This window comes from Xyrauchen texanus, chromosome 25, assembly GCF_025860055.1.
Source record: "Xyrauchen texanus isolate HMW12.3.18 chromosome 25, RBS_HiC_50CHRs, whole genome shotgun sequence".
Classification (NCBI taxonomy): domain Eukaryota; kingdom Metazoa; phylum Chordata; class Actinopteri; order Cypriniformes; family Catostomidae; genus Xyrauchen; species Xyrauchen texanus.
This window is the reverse complement of record NC_068300.1, coordinates 28,304,774-28,322,302: the sequence shown is the minus strand read 5'-3', so window position 1 is coordinate 28,322,302 and position 17,529 is coordinate 28,304,774. Positions and strand designations below refer to the sequence as shown.

Below are 17,529 nucleotides of genomic sequence, written 5' to 3'. Positions count from 1 at the left end.
TAGTTAAGTAGCATTTTCTCTTTGTAGCATCTGCACATGCAAGTTAACAGTACATCTATCCCCTGCCCATCAAACCAAATACGTTTACCACTATATGTTTGAGGGGATTGAAAGGGTTTTTACTTTTTAGATTAAAAGTAATGGATTGATTTAGCACCTTTGTAAGTGTTGTACTTGAGAGGATGTACTTTCTGAGACTTATCGAGGTTTGATAGGCTTTGGTGCCAATTGTAGGTAAAATAAAATGGGTTCCGTTGTCATCTAGCATATTATGAAGTTAGACATTTGGCTTTAATTACCGCTAAACAGTAAGTTGGAAGGCTTGTTAGTATGGAACTGTTTTTCCCATTAAGCTGATATAACCAAAACAGCCCTCATTCTGTAGGTACTGTAGCTTACAGCTCTGTGGTTTTCTCATGTGTGCCTTTTCTCGCTTCTGTTCGCTGCAGGAAAGGGTGTGTTTACATTTAAGGACTAGGTTCAAATCCCACTCAGGACGCCAACTTATTTTTCTTTCCTTATGTTTCTTTCATAGAGGGGGTGGGGGCGGGGGGGAGTATAAATCCAGCAAAGCAGTGGACAACATGAGCAGTTAATATTGAAATTGATATTCAGCTTCTTTTTTTCAATAATATATAGGTACATCAAAAACTATTCTTCCCAAACACTTCAGAAACTGTGATTCTGATTCAGCTATAAAACAAAATGATGGGTCAATTTAAGTTTTCACAGATGAAGCATTTATGCACAGGGCATTATTCTGACAACAATGGGATTCTGTACATTTGTAATAAAGGACATTGTTGTTGTATTAAACAATATTTCCAAGTAAATGACAAAAAAAAAAAGAATTTTTACCCACGGCCAAGGCTTGTCCTCTTGCGTCCTTTTTACAGAGATCAGCTATTTTTACTGGTGATTTTGTAGCCACAAATTATTCTCCTTTAGAAAATGACAAAAAACAATGGTACTTCCAAAAAATGCTAAGCACTTCCTTAGTGATAGACTACATGTTTTTGTCACTTTTGTAGCAGTGGTACTTTCCTTACTAGGGTTTTTTGTTTCTCTTGTAGAGCAGGACAAGCTATGGCTGTGCGTGATTCGAGGTAACTTTGGAAATGAAGTGTGTAGTTGGTTTTGGATTGTGTTAGTGTATCCTTGTACCTGTGCTCATTGATATCAGTGTTAAAAGAGAACAATAATGTCTGTTTTGTGGAGGTATCGTTCATTTCAGTGTTATATATGGACAACATAAATAAAGAGTAAGTAATGGTGACCTTTCTGAGTACACGCTTCCTACATGATGTGTGTCTCTGTGTGTGTTTGTATTTATACATTTCAATGAATGAGTTCAATACTGTTTAAACTATTTCGAGAAAAGCATCACAAGTGGCTTTCTGATGATGTTGGTTGAGAGAATGCCCAAAGGATAGTTAATTTACTCACCCTCAAGCCATCCCAGATGTGTATGACTTTTTTCTTCTGCTGAACATAAATTAAGATTTTTAGAAGAATATCTCAGCTCTGTAGGTCCATACAATTCAAGTGAATAGTGACCAGAACTCCAAAAGCTCAGAAAAGCAGATAAAGTCAGTATAAATGTTATCCATTAGACCCCAGTGGTATAATCAATGTCTTTTGAAGCGATCCAACAAATATTACTCATTTTTGACTGTTCATCTTGACATCAGTCTCCTTGACAAAGATGATTTAAAGCTTGATTTCACTTCCAATAGTGCCATCTAGCACTCTGTGCATGCTTCAAGCACTAGGAAGTGCAATCAAGCTTGAAATCATGCTTAGAAACTGCAATGGCAAGTTGTACAGTGAAAAGGTATATTGCTAAGTATATAGGTGTATATATTTTGGTCTGTTCATAAACAATCTTGACAGAATCGCTTCAGAACAGATTGATTATACCACTGGAGTCTTGTGGATTACTTATATGCTGACTTTATATCCTTTTTGGAGCTTTTGGTGTTCTATTCTGAATTCACTTGCATGTAAGGACCTACAGAGCTGAGATATTCTTCTAAAAATCTTTGTTTGTGTTCAGCAGAATTAAGAAAATCATACACATCTGGGATGGCATGAGGGCGAGTAAATTAGGAGGGAATTTTTGGGTGAACGATCCCTTTAGTTTACAGACTAGTGACTTTGAAGAATCTAAGATATAAGATTTGACTTGTTTGACATTTTTGGTCACTGCATAACTCCCATACTACCATTTGTGTTATTGTAGTACATGTAGTTATAACATATATACTGTATAATTAGCAAATTGTTATAAATATTTGAATTAAGTTTTTTACATTTGTTCATTTATTTAAAACAATATTAGTTTTTTTACTCAAGATGGCAATGCCCAATTTTCAGCAGTCATTACATCTACTAAGAATATACCCTTTAGCCTTGCAAGTCAAATTTTAGTTTAAAAAATGGCCAAAAATAAACACATTTCTCCTAACTTCATCAGTCTATTTAATTTTTATTTATTTTGAGAGACAAAAAAAGGCTCTTTTCTTTCAAAAGAAAGAAGAAATCAAACAGGATCTAACCAGGACAGGGAGGGAAGTGGACGACCCAGATACACAATAACAAGAAGACAAGTAAATAGATTCTTTAGTTTGAAAAAAAAAAATCAAGCATTGATTTAAATATAAATATTAATTTGCAAAACTATAAATTTGACTTCATCTTTACTGTTATTCTTGATCAATTTAATGCATTATTGGCGAACAGAAGCATTACTTTCAACAACAAAAAACTTTGTTCAAACTGTGTTCAAAAACTTTTCATATTTGCATAGTTTATTAAAATACTTTACTATTATTCTAAAATATTGAAAATAGTAATCATGTAAAATTAGGTGTGTTCAGTCTTTGAGTTTTGTATTGTCTCCTTGTATTTCATATTTGTTAGCATTGTGTTATTGCCAGTTGTGATATAACTAAAATAAATAAATATATAACTATAATGTAAACTAAATATAAACATAACTACCTCATGGATGAGCAACAGTTAGACTGACAAAAAAAAAAACAAAAACAAAAAACAGGTGTGAATCATTTGCAGATCAAAGCTTTCTACATCCCGACCTCTGCTGGAGAAAAGGGAACACTGCCACGATTAACAAAAACAAAATTCTATTTTCTAAGAATAATGAGGATTAATATGGAATCTTCCATCGGCTTTAACAATGACCGTCACTTTAGAAATTGTATGAAATTACATCTCCATTGCAATACACAATCATATGTAGGTACATTTATTTAGACAGGGATGATTTGACACATCAGGTGTGACTGACTCTATTGGTGCTTACAGCTTCCACAAGCAGGAAAACAACGGAAATTGAGAAATGTGCTTAGAGTGCTGACTATTCTTAGAGGATGAGGAAACCTGAAGAGGAATTTCGAAAACACACGTTGGGCTGGCGACGCATTTGACGTCTTCGTACGTGTGACGTCAGCGCGTCAGCTGGTTTATGTTTACATTTATGTCGCATCAGTTTTTCGCAGCCAAGTTAGATGTTATTGTGCACGCACGGACCCAAACATGCCCCAGCGAAACATACAACATACCCGTTAAGGTGATCGATGGACATTTTTTGTGCGAGACAACCGCCGTGGTCCGTAATCACACGGTAAGGACAAATGTAAACTACGCAGTGAGATACGATTGAGTGCAAAACGGTGGCCACAGACTCTTTTGTTGATGTCGGTGTTTGCGGAAAGCTCCTCGTGTACAGTCAGCCCGCTGTTAGGCTAACTATTGTTAAATACCTAATACGAGCGTGTATGATGGCATTCGAAAAGAGGTACTGGGTTAAAACCTGCTTATGACATGACAACGGTACGTTTTGATGTTTGGTATTAGAATTACCGCATAATTTTTGCGGGAAACCGTTTGTATCATGTTTCTTCGCTTCTCTGTGCGCGCATTTGTTTTTTGTCTTCTGCGTTGTATGATAACCGGTTGTTTACGTTTTGCTGCTGTTTTGATTAATATAATGTTATATTCAGACAGACAGGTTCCTTGTGTCACTTGTGGTGAGGTGCTGTGGCATCCTGTACGTTTGTTCGGTAAAAATAGCCTAGGTGACCGGACAGGTGCAATCCATACGATCTCCATAATCCATTTGTTAGATTTACTGACAAAGACAAGCTCCAATGGACCGATGTGATGGATTTTATGATCTATTGCACATTTTCAAGTGTGATACAGTTTAGAGGCCAGAAAAGCGGTGTTGCCAAAGTCCTCATTCTAACTTGGTTAGTTGGCCAAGTACAACTAACATTTTTATCTTGATCGTATTTTTCAGTGTTAACATTGTGTTTTTGTTGTTGATACCCAAACTGACCTAGAATAGTGCAACAGTGCCCGCCCACTTGTTCCACCGTTTGGGTTCCGAAAGTATTTTTTCCATTCTTTTTTTTTATAGGCTTTAAACCTTAATTTGTGTTGAGCAGAAAAAAAGAAAGACAAGGCATTAGGGTGAGTAAATGATGAGAGAATTTTCATTTTTGGGTGAACTATTCCTTTAACTTCTTTCACGAGGGCATGAACTACAATCGTGAATGATATAATAGTGAAAAACAATGGAAATATATAAAACTATTGATTTTAGGTTGTTGATTATAAGTAGAGAAACAACATATTTTAAGTTTACGGCAAAATATTCAGATAAATACAAATATATATATGTAGTTTGAGGGTGTAGGGAGACCGACTCAACTGATTCATTCACAGTCTTGGAAGTGGGCGGATGCTGCTAGGCTCTTTTCGTGGGTTTTGTTGGATGCTGTTCTCTGATTGGTGGATTTCTCTCTGCTGGATCATGGGCAGTGTTGATGTTCACTAGAAATTCCGCTAGTAAACACAATTTTAAAACAATGAAGTTGAAATAACGTGGACTAATGGCTTCAACTAAGACATATAACAAACTCGGAGTTCACATTAGGTCTGTTTTTAAAGGTTTATAAGCTATCATTAAAATCATATCATCTATGGAAAAAATGAATGGGATGTTTACTTCTGGAACCAGACTGTTGCACATTATAAGTCTGATATATTAGTGTACATGCTGTCTGTCTGCTTTCCAACATGACAAACAAATAATACTCTCTGCTCTAAATGGAGCCGCTGCCAAGAGTGTTGGCACACAACAGTGTGCCACTTTTTGCTTTGCATTGTCTGACCTTTAAAAATAGAGTGAAAGTAGCTGAAGCCAAGTGCAGTCTTATTGTCAAGTTTGTTGCCATTTCAGCTCTGATAGCTGGCATTCTGTGACTCATTAAATATTTAGCTGTCTTAATTATCATTCTTTGCTTTCTTCCTACCTGGTAGACAACAGTCTGTTGCAGTTATCATTTAGGACTAAAGACATTATTTTAAAACCATCATTGTCTCTAATAAATATGTGGTAAGATAAGAATGATTCACATTTTATGTTATTTTGAAATTAATGTACGCATTCCGTTACATGCTCGCACACCAAAAACACTAAAAGGTCTGTCTATTATACAATAATTTGTGTTGTTATCATCTGAGGCCTGATTTTCCAAACAGAATTGCCTATAATAATAACTAAAAAGTGCGAAATAACTAAAATGGAACACATTCTCAGGAGTTGGATGCGAGGAAAATGGCTGGAGTTGAAACATTTTTAATGCAGCCATTTTTCTGAGGTTACTTGCGATGTACAACAAGAGTAAGTGTTCTTTATGTTTAGTGTATTGTCATTCAAAACATTGATATATTGTGATCTTTTACTGGCTTGTTTCTTATTCATCTGGCTTGACTTGGCTCCAGTCTTGTCATAAGCAAAGACTGCGATGCACTATATATGTTTGTGGGCTGGATATGTAGTAACGTGGTTAGATCAGCTATACTCAAATTGGGGTCCGCGGACACCAGGGGGTCTGTGGGAAATCCATTAATTGTGAACATTGTGTTGCAATGTTGTAAGCAATTAGGCTATAAAAAGCAATTTGAAAAACAGTACTCGATATAAAGCTATTGACTAGTATAAAAATACGACATAACAGGAGTTTTGAACAATATATTCAAACAACTTAAATAAAAAAGTTGTATTAATTCTGGACTTCAAATTTAAGTGTAGGAAAATTAATTTATTCCCATGGTAACATCTCTGAATCTTGCTTCAAGATGAAATGACTCTAATGACAAAATTTGAGACACAGAGCTGTTGCTCCAGTTAAAAGGAGAAGGTGTTTAACAACGTGTATTTCAAAGTTACATCGACCTGAATATTCACAAGCCACACCTGACCAGCACTGGATTAGCAAGGTCCTTGTTTCTGAATTTATGTACTTATAATTATTTTGCTTAATCTTGCTAGATTAAGTATGGTGCTGTCATATTCTAAGTATACACCGATCAGCCACAACATTAAAATCACCTGCCTAATATTGTGTTGGTCCCCGACGTGCCGCCAAAACAGCGCCAACCTGCATCTCAGTATAGCATTCTGAGGTGATATTCATCTCACCACAATTGTACAGAGCGGTTATCTTAGTTACCATAGACTTTGTCAGTTCGAACCAATCTGGCCATTCTCTGTTGACCTCTCTCATCAAGGCGTTTCTGTCCACAGTAGGGTTGCAACTAATGATTATTTTGATAATCAATTAATATAACGATTATTCAAATGATTATTCAACTATTTGGCGATTATTGCAATGATTAATCATTGGCTTTTAGCCGATTATTCAACCTGTGCCTCGACTTAAAAGGTTGTATTAAACGTGCTTACTAACAATAAACAGAACAAAATCATCTTTTAAAAATACCTCTAAATGACATTAACTGAATAAAGGGAAAAAATACTTTTTATTAATTTTAATTCAGTAAAGAAATTCACTGCAAAAAATAGAGCAAAGACTACCCATTCTCACCTCTCTCACCTTTAACTCACAAAAAAAAACAAAGTCTTGTATTAATAAAAGCTGCATATTGCCAATTTTCTTCACAATAAGAAATGCACAGTGACACATATATTATGATTCAATAAGTCGCGAACCATCGGGTTATAATCTAACTGCATTAATCGCACACTCTCGTGGTATGATCGTCCCCGCGACAGAGTGTACATAGTGTACAGTGTATCAGTCTCTCCCCCTTAGATCGGGACATTCACGCAACTCATAGAAGAGGTGCTGACCGCACAGATAAATGACCCTTTCGGAGTTTGTAGTTATTTACATGATCTGCTTCTGTATTATTTGAACTTTAATAAAGCTATAACGCATTAAATATAACTGCATTTAAGATGTAATGTTGGGGTGTTTCCTTTAAAGACGCTTGACGCGCAAGTTTTGCTTCAGCGGAGCGGCAGATCCAGATCCACTTATTCCACAACAAAAGTGCTTCTGTATTTACTTTTGTATTTTTGCATTAGAATTTCCTCATACTTTGTGATCTACATCACCTTAAGCTGTGAAAGTTTATAGTGCATCTGGACTGTGAGCTGAGTCATTCTTCATCTCCTCAGTCAGGTGTGAGCTGCAGTGCTCTTTTCACGCATCATCATTAGAGTTTAACGTGATCTCATGTTACGTTAAATGAGACCAAGCCACTTTTCAACAACAAAAATTTTTGTTGACTTTTTTATTGTCAATATTGTCTATAACATCGACTAATCGTTTCAGCCCTAGTCCACAGAACTGCAGGAGATCAGCAGTTACAGAAATACTCAAACCAGCCCATATGGCACCAACAATCATGCTACGGTCCAAATCAACAATTTAACAAGTTAACAATGACATAATAATGTGAAACATTAAATAATGATAACATTTTGTTATGTGTCATTACTGTTGTTTAATTATCAAAAAATAATGTGATATTATTGTAGCAAATAAAAATGAATTAATCCACAGCTGTTTATTTTTTGTCAGAAGAATATGGTGCTTTACTTATGTGTAAACTCATGCTTTGACTATAGGGGGAAATCAAGGTTGGAATGGTAATCTGGCATACCGGGCATTTTCCCAGTGGGCCGACGCACTTTGGGGCCGATCAGGGGAGGACTGACCATTAGGAGAACCGAGCAGGCCGGTGGGTGGGTCGTCCGCAAAATGAGCACAAAACGGCTCCGCGATATGCAGAAAAGGACAGTGAAGGACAACTTTTGGGCCAGTTGCTATGTAAAATCCCGGGCCAATTTCTTTTCCCTATCCAGCCCTGGGGGAAATCATAATAATTCATGAAAAAATCAGTAGGCTATTGTTTGAGCTTTGTAGTGTTCTCTGTGATGTTTAGTCCTGCGGGTGGCGCTAAAACCTCATCTGAGCAATGGACTGTCTCCTTAACTTTATTTTATGGTGTTTGCTTGTGCTTTCTTTGAAGTGAATCATTTGTATTGTTGTATTTCTCACTTGTAAATTGCTGTACAATCACTGGATGTCGATTTAATTGAAACACTTTGCAAACAGAAACCAGACACAAAAGGACAGCAGTGCCCAACCATTCTGCAAGTTTTATATAGTAGGTATTTAAACTTATTTATATACTTCTACTAAATAATATCATATTTGTTGTGATGGTGGTAGGGGGGAGGGGGTCCTCAAAGACTTTGAGGTAATGAAAAGGGTCCTTGGTTTGGACTCGGTATTGAGATCGCTTCTCAGTCTCCCCAGCTGAACACCAACCCTGGCATGAGAAGCAACAGAGGTCTGTGTGGGTGGGTGGGGGGCTTTGCCAGGGGCTGCAATGCAAACTAAAGCCTACTGGCAATTTTAATTTAAAAAGACACAAGCTGTTCGACGTGTACGGCCAACTGCATGTTTTGTAATACGCCAACATGCCAAAGAAAACTGCGCTTGTCAAGGCACTTAACCGAAACTTTAGAGGATGGAATAAATTAGTTCTCATCCTGAAGGAGTATGGAGCTTGAACAGTGACTTAAGTATTTTAATTTGAAATGTTTTCATTTGAATTGAAGGCATGTGATATTTAGCGCATGTGACACGATGATTTAAATAAACAAACGTGTTGCAGTTGTGGTTAAAGTAGTTCCAATGCAGTGCTATCCAGTACATTATCATCTCTTGGTGGACCAACAGTGATACTAATCCTTTTGCCCTATTACCATACTTATATTACTTAACATTTTAAACTAGATTTCTTTTTTTTTCTTTTTTTATGTGAGGGGCGGTTTCATTTCATTCATCAGTATCATTTCATTTTTAGACCCAGGTTTTTGCTGTTTCTTCCCTCCAGACAGTGATAGGCACACCTCAGGTCTTTCCTTAGAAGCTCCTCTCCTTTCACCATGGGTGGAGCCGTGAGTGCTGGTGAGGACAATGACGAGCTGATTGACAACCTTAAGGAGGCCCACTACATTCGCTCAGATCTGGTCGAGAAGGCCTTCAGAGCCATCGACAGAGCTGACTACTACCTGGAGGAGTATCGTGACAGTGCTTATAAAGACCTGGCATGGAGGCATGGTAACCTTCATCTGTCTGCCCCATGTATTTACTCGGAGGTGATGGAGGCCTTGGACCTACAGCCTGGCTTGTCCTTTCTCAACCTGGGCAGTGGGACAGGTTATCTCAGCACCATGGTGGGCCTTATACTGGGTGAGTTAACTTGTTTTTGAAGGGACAAGTTGAGGTCTGTCTATTGATATTTTAATTATGCCCCATTGCTGACTCATTCTTTTGGCTTGTTTGCCACTTATTGTGGTTTTCTTTTTTTGTTCTTTTTTTTTTAAATCATCACAAACATGGTCAAGGTCCAGAGGATGCCAGTTCAGTTGATATATTTTAAGCTTTTTAACCCTTTAAGCTCAGAAGGTGTTTTAAAAGATTTCCTGTTTCAGTGGCATGTCACTTTTTAAATTGTTTGGTATAATTTTATAGAAAACAATTCCATTTAGTTAATGATATATATTATAGATATAGAGACTCTCAGCCTAAGAAACTGTTGAAAGAACCAGAGCCAGAATGTTTCTTGTTTTTCTGATTTTACATTATATATCTAAGGGTGTAAATAAGGTAGCACCGAAAAACTATTTTTGTTTTGTTCCTCAATACTGTCACCTGTCTGAGTAACATTTTGTGTTGACACGGCAAAGCAATCAAAAGTTATAGCATTACAAATATAATATATCATAGTGTCCAAAAAACCTCTCCAAACAAATAATACAAAAGTTATTGTTGTGAACAATCCACTCTGCCCATATTTGGATGACTACCACCTGGTTGCAGCGATCTGAATCCTAACCTGATTGGTTTAGCATTCCATGATGCTGGATAACGTACTACATAATTTCAAATTAAGTCATCTGATCCATATGACACACCGACGTTTTTACCGTTTACAATAATGTGTACAGTGCAAAATTATTAATAAATGATCAAAACGGAACATTTCTGATTTGTCTGCAAATTTCAAAGCGCTTATTCAGTTTTGGTCAAAATGCCAACATGCAGTTTCTAAGCTTTAAAATGATACCTATTTTGTGTTGGTCAAGACTGAATTGATCAATATTTCGATTTATTTATTTTTTCTCGGCTGGCCCAAAAGGTTTAAAGGGGTCAAATCATGAGAAATAAAAGTACTATTTTCAAAGTACACTTTTGAAAAGTTAAAGTTAAGTGTACTATAAAAACCTCAAAACTTCCTCCACATTCCTTGTTGTGCATTCGCATGTTTCGAAAGACTGATGACTCACAACATGCATTTCAGGCTGCATATTTGCCATCCTTTCTTCAAATATTCTATACAAATATTGTATCATGTAGCTATACTTGGACAAAGAACGTAGTTAGAATTTCTATTGTTCAGCAACTTGGCTCATCCAGTCTCAGCAAGGAAGGGTAAAGAGGAATAGGAAAGGATTATTAATTTACTAAACAACAAGATAAATAATTATGAGTCAGATGTGGGAAAGTCAGCCAAAACTTGTGCTGGGCTGTGTGCAGCATCTTCTGCTCTGCATATCTCACAGAAAGATATTTTTTCAACAAGGTCCCTGGTCATTTCAGTTTGTGCAGCACAATTTATTTTGGATTGTTTTGTAAAGCTGTCAAAATAAAATGCAGGTATTGCAAGGAGGCTGTTATTGAAGGATGAGACAAAAAATCTGTGCAAACTAAATTGGACCAGACAGCAACCTACAGCATGTGATTAAGCACAGAAAAGCACTATTACTCATTTCACATGCAAAGATGTGTTTACATAGATGTCTTAAAGGTTTTATTCAAAGAGATGGTGGAAAATGGTCATGAGAAAACAAAATTTACTGTTTTATGCAAAAAAAAAAAAAAACAAAATCACACAATTGAAATCTACATACACTTGGGTTGAAGTCATTAAATCTTATTTTTAAGCCCTCCACAGATTTAGTATTAGCAAACTATAGTTTAGTTTGCATTTAGGACGTCTACTTTTTGCATGTCAAGTAATTTTTCCAGCAATTGTTTACAGACAGATTGTTTCACTTTTAATTGACTATATCACAATTCCAGTGGGTCAGAAGTTTACATACACTAAGTTAACTGTGCCTTTAAGAAGCTTGGAAAATTCCAGAAAGGGATGTCATGTCTTTAGACAATTGGCCAATTAGCTTCTGAAAGGAGGTGTACTGAATTGGAGGTGTGCCTGTGGATGTATTTTAAGGCCTACATTCAAACTCCGTGCCTCTTTGCTTGTCATCATGGGAAAATCAAAAGAAATCAGCTTAGACCTCAGAAAAAAATTGTGGACGTCCACAAGTCTGGTTCATCCTTGGGAGCAATTTTCAAATGCCTGAAGGTACCATGTTCATCTCTACAAACAATAGCATGCAAGTATAAACACCATGGGGTCATGCAGCCATCATACCACTCAGGAAGGAGACACATTCTGTCTCCTAGAGATGAATGTATTTTGGTGCAAAAAGTGCAAATCAATCCCAGAGCAATAGCAAAGGACCTTATGAAGATGCTGGAGGAAACAGGTAGACAAGTATCTATATCCACAGTAAAACAAATCCTATATCGACATAACCTGAATTATTATGTTTGGAGGAAATTGGTGAGACTGTCAAGCCGAAGAACACCATCCCAACTGTGAAGCATGGGGGTGGCAGCACCATGTTGTGGGGGTGCTTTTCTGCAGGAGGGACTGGTGTACTTCACAAAATATATGGCATCATGAGGAAGGAAATTTATGTGGATATATTGAAGCAACATCACAAGACATCAGCCAGGAAGTTAAAGCTCGGTCACAAATGGGTCTTCCAAATGGACAATGACCCCAAGCATATCTCCAAAGTTGTGGCAAAATGTCTAAAGTACAACAATGTCAAGGTATTGGATTGGCCACCACAAAGCCCTGACCTCAATTTGAGGGCAGATTTGTGGGCAGAACTAAAAAAGCGTGTGTGAGCAAGGAGGCCTACAAACCTGACTCCGTTACACCAGTTCTGTCTGGAGGAATGGGCCAAAATTTCAGCAACTTATTGTGAGAAGCTTGTGGAAGGCTACCCAAAATGTTTGATCCCAAGTTAAACAATTTAAATGCAATGCTACCAAATACTAACAAAGTGTATGTAAACTTCTGACCCACTGGGAATGTGATGAAAGAAATAAAAGCTGAAATATATAATTCTCTCTATTATTATTCTGACATTTCACATTCTTAAAATAAATTAGTGATCCTAACAGACCTAAGACCGGGAATGTTTTCTACGAATAATGTCAGGAATTGTGAATAACTGCGTTTAAATTTATTTAGCTATGGTGTATGTAAACTTCTGACTTCAACTGTAAGTGGTCCTTAGGGAAAAAAATAAAATTATGAAAAAGACATCACTGCTGTCACAAAGATTATAGAGCTCATTGGTCTTCCTTGTCTCGCTATCTTTGAAAATGTAAGAACAAACATTGCCTTTTGACCTAAAAAGGTACTGATATTCATGTATACTTTGGAATAATTTACATTGTTGATTTCCGCAGGTCCATTTGGTGTGAATCATGGTGTGGAACTGCATGCAGATGTAGTTGAATATGCTTATCAGAAACTAGACTACTTTATCAAAAACAGCGATAGCTTTGACAAGTAAGTCATTACTTATGTTACAACTTAAACTATTAATTGTTAATGAATTGTATTTGAAAATAAACTGGTTTTGCTTGTTGGCTGCAGGTTTGAGGTCTGTGAGCCCGTCTTTGTGGTGGGAAACTGTCTGGAGATCCCTCCAGAGTGCAGACAGTATGACAGGGTGTACTGTGGTGCAGGAGTCCAGAAAGAGTATGAGAACTACATGAAGAACCTGTTAAAAGTTGGCGGGATCTTAGTTCTCCCCCTGGAGGAGAAGGTTGGTACACGTTTATTCTTCAAGTTCATATGATCCTATATTCTTAGTGTACAGCAAATTTTAAAACGCCTCTACATATTAATGTGAGGTGGTAAGCGTAAGTAGGTGAATCTGAGTGACTTTGACAGCCATGATCAGTAGCTTGTCTTTTCATTTTTAGTTTTTTTTCTTTCTCATTGATTTATGTTATTTAAATGGACACAAAATAAATGTGTGCAAACATGCATAATTAGTGTTCACAATGGCTGAAATGTAATTAGTGTAGTAATTACCGACTTGAGGGCTTATTATCTAAGCATAAGCAATTATTTTGCAGTTAACCAAGATCACACGCACAGGTCAGAGCTCCTGGGAGACCAAGAAAATCATTGCTGTGACCTTTGCCCCACTGGTTCAGCCCAAACAGAATGTCAATGGCAGACCAAGGAGTGTTCCTTTACGTGAGTACATTAAATAATACTTTGTCTAAAGGCCTGCTCACACCATGTCCAATGCCATTAAACGACATGAATTGCGAACAATAATTGCAAATAATTTTTAATGCCAAAACTCTTATGATCATTTTTATCACTCTGAAAGCAAAAGCACTCTGATTATTTATATGCAGTAATGCAAATTTCGACCCATTGCTACAGTGTAACTGATATGTTATGGAACAATGAAAGTCCAATAGTAGTGTGATATAACAATATATTACTCTATATAAAAACATATTATAACACTTGACAACTATTATTATCATTATATAAGTATACTGCAGCTGCCTAGGTAAGTATAGTACATTTATTAAAAAAAATAACACATTCCCTTTTTATCTGCAATTGTTCGCCATATTACTCCTTTTCACTTCGCTTGTTTGTTGCCGTTATTTCTTTTATCTTATAGTTCATTGTACAAGAGAACAACAGTATCAACATCTCAACATCTATATTGAATGCTAATTCCAGACACAAGACCAAAAAGTTTATGTTCTATTGGTCAGTGAGGGTTTTTTCCTGGTAAGACATCTTACCCTTACCACATTTGAAAAGCATCATCACAGTAGGTAGTATTGTTCAATTTTAAAACCTTGTGCTTGATTCAAATATGCTTTCATTCTCATCTAATCTGTGATTGAGACATATTGAGAAATAAGGTTGTATTCGGGAGGTAAGGGAAAATGTACAGTCGGCCGCTTGTTATTGCAAAATACATGTACATTATCCCACTTTTACACGGCTACTAACAAAATAAATAAATGGACATAAAATATTGATTAGCAGAAACTCTGCATGAAACATTGATTTGAGTTTTAATTAGTTTATTAGCTTGAGTTTGCACAGTCGTCCGAAAAGTAGGAAAGATGACTCGCAGTGCCCGGATGACCGGTCCAATATGTCATAATCCACGGATAATTACTCAGAAATATCAGACTGCTTGATGGCACCATTGACCAAACAGAATCGAATATTACAGAGACCCATGGACTAATATAAAGCAATATTTTCTACATATACATTTAAAGTTGTATATGCTAACATTAGTTAATGCATCGTGAACCATGCCAGCCTATTGCGTGCGTACTGTGGCAACTCAAAAACAAACACAAAGACGATGTTAAGCTTCATTTAATGAACCAAATAGCTTTCAACTGTGTTTGATATAATGGCAAGTGATTTTCTAGTACCAAATGTGCAATTTAGCATGTGTTGGAGTGATGGCTGCTGGAAATGGGGCCTGTCTAGATTTGATCAAAAATATATATTTTTTCAAAAGTGATGGTGCTGTTTTGTTACATCAGTAATGTCCTGACTATACTTTGTGATCAGTTGAATGCCACTTTGGTGATTTAAAGTACCAATTTCATTTCGAAACAGCAAAATCTGTACATTATTCCAAACTTTTGGCCGCCAGTGTATATGCTGTGTGTGTGTATGTATATATATATGTATATATATGTGTGTGTGTGTGTGTATTATTATTATTTTTTTACATTTAAAAGTTGTATACAATAACTTTAGTTATTGCATCATGAACAAACAGTGAACATTTATATTTTTATAAATTAACATTACCCAATAAGATCAATAAATGCTATAAAAAAAGATTATTTTTTATTCATGATACCTAATCTGTTAAATTATGTTTTTAATGAATTTTAAGTGTATAGAACCTTAGTCACAATTGCTACCATAACTGTTGCCTTGAAATGGATGTGGATGTCTAATGATCTAATGATTAAAACATACCAAATAAAACTAAATAGTAAACAAAACATAAATAATAATAAATTAACACTTGCCACTGTTTTCATTAATTCTTTCTATTTTCCAGCTATATTTGAGGTGCGGACATTGCAGGATCTGGCCCGTATCGCTATTCGGCATACTCTGCGTCAGCCTATCACTATAGGGGAGGGACGCACAAAGCGACGAGTGTCCTTCCCAGGGGCTCGGGCCATGCACCGCTATGGCCCCCGCTTTGAACGGCGCCGCTTCTGTCGCCGTTTCTACCGGCAATGCGTCAACTCTGTGGTTCTCCACGACTCCATGATTCCAACTGCCATGGATGACTGCCAGTACCCAGGAGGAGTGGAAGAGGAAGAAGATGAAGTGGAGGAGGAAGAGGAAAGGGGTTGTTGCCGAGTAAGAGAAGACCTGCCCGAGGAGGATGAGGACGGAACAGGTAACGAAGAGGAAAAGAGCAAAGGCGGGTGTGCTCGCGCCGAGCCACCTGTTAATATTCTGAGGGAGAGGATTCTAAGACTCCCATTGCCTGAGCCACTCAAGATGTACCTGCTGTATTACAGGGAGAAATGAGACTTTATGAGAGGTAATGGGTGCGGTGTAGCGTTAAGACAATTAGGCATGAAGAAAAGCCTTTCTCTTCTTCCTCCTTTTCAAATTACTCAAACTGGATTAGCATGACATTGAAACCCTCAAGTAATGACATCATGATGTCCATATCCCTTTGAGAAGCTCCTAGATTTAGTATGCACAAAGACAGAACTGAAGGACTGAGCGAGAGTCATCAACATAGCCTGAGCTCATATTTGAACCCATTTTTTTAATTCCCCTCAGCTGAGATTAAACGTACGTACAAAACCTAAACGGTGTCCCTGTGGGGAATAACATGGTGTTGCGTGAAAGTTGAGCTTGTTGCTTTGAGCTCTATAGTGTAGCATCGTGTTTGCAACGTTATATAGATTGAAATGATGCACTGAAGAGTTTAATATTTTTCTATAGCTTTTCACAAGACCCCAAAGTTGGCCCTCCACTGTCAAACAATTTCCTTGCCTTTACTGTTCCTCTGAAATTATTAATAACGCCTGCATGTGTACTGCTGTAGTGCACCCGTATTTTGTCAATATTTGGGGTTGTGGTAATGCGTTGCACACTTTGTCATGTAAATTTGTATTCTCGTTTTTGGTAACTCATTTGACACATTTTGTGATGTAATATAATGCCTTAATTTTTCACGAAATCCAACAGCCATACCAAGGTAGATATCAGTATCAGTTTGTGCCCAGTTATCAGTTATAACCCCTCCGATTGATATACACATTGATTTACATTATCATTGTGATATATCACAAATTTTACGCTTTTATTGTAAAGCCTATGAAATAAAAAGATTTTTAGAGGATTATTTATCAGCAATCACACAGTTTTAATGTTATTGTCTGGTATATAAAGCACTTATGTATTTGTTTCACATACATAGCAATTAACTAAAAAACTTGTTTAAAATCTTTGGCCCTACTCAGGAAAAATTTTGGACAATTTCATTTGTTCTTCTTAATACTGATTATCAAAGAAAGACAAAAACATTATGACCTTTATAATTTTTGACCCAAAAATATGAAAAAGGATCTTTTTATTTTTTTGTACATCACCCTGATGGTAAAAACAACCTCTGTACAGGAAGACCATTCTGATCATAAAATTGTTGAAATGTGGTGATTTCTATACATTACACTGAGTGTCTGTGCAAGTACTTCTCTTTAGTTCTCTTTGATTAGACCAATGTGTAGGTAGCCATTTAAATCCAGGATACTATCATACTTAAGTACAAGCATATCTACCAGGTTTTGCTTGAAAAGATTGTGTGCTTGTAGGTAATAGACCCTTCAATAAAGTTTGAGTTTGCACACTGGACATATGCTTTCTCAAATTATTTTTAATTATTCTATATTTAATTGAAATTCCAAACAATTTATT

At 36.6% G+C, this 17,529-nt stretch overlaps 1 protein-coding gene across 1 annotated transcript; it reads left to right on the top strand.

Moving 5' to 3' along the window:
* Positions 1 to 3,466: 3,466 nt before the first annotated feature.
* On the top strand, positions 3,467 to 17,485 carry LOC127619320 (protein-L-isoaspartate O-methyltransferase domain-containing protein 2-like). The gene is made up of 6 exons (XM_052092198.1): positions 3,467 to 3,646; positions 9,247 to 9,605; positions 12,969 to 13,071; positions 13,159 to 13,330; positions 13,647 to 13,770; positions 15,644 to 17,485. Exons 2-6 carry the CDS (start codon positions 9,299 to 9,301, stop codon positions 16,126 to 16,128), a joined length of 1,191 nt encoding a protein of 396 aa, XP_051948158.1. The 5' UTR covers positions 3,467 to 3,646; positions 9,247 to 9,298; the 3' UTR covers positions 16,129 to 17,485.
* The last annotated feature ends 44 nt before the right edge of the window (positions 17,486 to 17,529 follow it).

Coding starts and splice junctions, on each gene's coding strand:
- LOC127619320 (XM_052092198.1), top strand. CDS start 9,299: ATGGGTGGAGCCGTGAGTGCTGGTGAGGACAATGACGAGCTGATTGAC. Junction 13,331..13,646: donor TTCTCCCCCTGGAGGAGAAG/GTTGGTACACGT, acceptor ATTATTTTGCAG/TTAACCAAGATCACACGCAC. Junction 13,771..15,643: donor ACCAAGGAGTGTTCCTTTAC/GTGAGTACATTA, acceptor TCTATTTTCCAG/CTATATTTGAGGTGCGGACA.